The sequence below is a fragment of the Cyprinodon variegatus genome, unplaced genomic scaffold (genome assembly GCF_000732505.1).
Source record: "Cyprinodon variegatus isolate N-32 unplaced genomic scaffold, C_variegatus-1.0 Scaffold1090, whole genome shotgun sequence".
NCBI classification, from domain to species: Eukaryota; Metazoa; Chordata; class Actinopteri; order Cyprinodontiformes; family Cyprinodontidae; genus Cyprinodon; species Cyprinodon variegatus.
Window position 1 is genome coordinate 92,181 of NW_015151543.1, and position 1,078 is coordinate 93,258.

The following is a 1,078-nucleotide window of genomic DNA, read 5'->3' on the forward strand; positions in this document are numbered from 1 at the left end:
ATTCAAGATGAATATCTGTCCACAGTGCACGGGCAATCATCTTGATAATTATTTTCACGCGTTATGGTTATGCACGCCGGTTCAGAGGTTCTGGGTACAGGTATGTAAGGATCTATCAATGTGCCTGGGTTGTAAAAACACACTTTGAGGGAAGCTCTATGGAAAAAAAAATCAGTTTGCATGGTTTTTACTGCGTTATGTATCGCAAAGAAAACTATCGTCATGAATTGGAAAAGCATCAATCAGTACAAAGATCATATTAATGTTGAGACAGAATCTGCATCCCCATCAGACCGATCTCTCTGGGCTCCCTTGATCGGCTCCATCACTTAGTGTAGTGGGGGGCTGTGGGGTGCTCGGAGTGGGGTGCCTGGTGGGTCTGTTAACCCCATCGGGGCAGGGCTTGAGATGCCTCGGGGGGTCCTACATCGGCCGCATGCGGTGCTCTTGGGGGGTTCTGTGGTGGCGGACATGGGCTACTGGCCGGGGGTCTGGGGTCCCTGGGCCGCCCTCGGATGGGGGCCCCGGCAGGGCGTCGGGGCTTGGGGTTCTTTCGGGATGGCTGCTTGGGGTCTGGGCCGGTGTACACCCGGATGTGATGTCCGGTGCCTCTGGTGTGCTGGGGGGCCTCGGGTCCTGTTGGGCTTGGGGGGGGGGACATTAACACCTTATGGCAGATGCTTACCCCTGCAGGGGTTTGCACTCTGCTAGTGGGGGAAGGGGAGGGAGGGGGAATGATCTCGGCCTGGATGTCTTGTGTGGCGAGTGGTTTGAATGTTAATGTGGGGGGGGTCAGGTCTGGCTCCCCGTCTAATGTCTGCAGACCTGTATTACAGGCATAGCCTAACAAAGACCTCAACGACCCCCCATTCCGAAGGGGGGGACCCGTTCATCCGTTTCTATTTGCATCTTTTATAAATAAAACCAGGCTTTGTTGGGCTGCTGGATAAAACCTGGAACTAAACGCTATTTCTGACATTTTGGATTGAAAAAGCTTCCTGGATGGAAGAGAAACGTCTTCAAACATGGAAACAAAGTCCAGTTGATTGATTTTTAACTTTTTTGGAGTGACTATGAC

General features: G+C 52.2%; 1 protein-coding gene across 1 annotated transcript in view; it reads right to left on the reverse strand.

The window, feature by feature from the left end:
* Window positions 1–382: 382 nt before the first annotated feature.
* LOC107101384 (adipocyte plasma membrane-associated protein-like) overlaps window positions 383–1,078 on the reverse strand; it is an 8,093-nt gene continuing 7,397 nt past the window's right edge. The window contains exon 9 of the mRNA XM_015400274.1: window positions 383–644. Coding sequence (XP_015255760.1) covers window positions 383–644 — 262 coding nt within the window. The remainder of the gene's footprint in view (window positions 645–1,078) is intronic.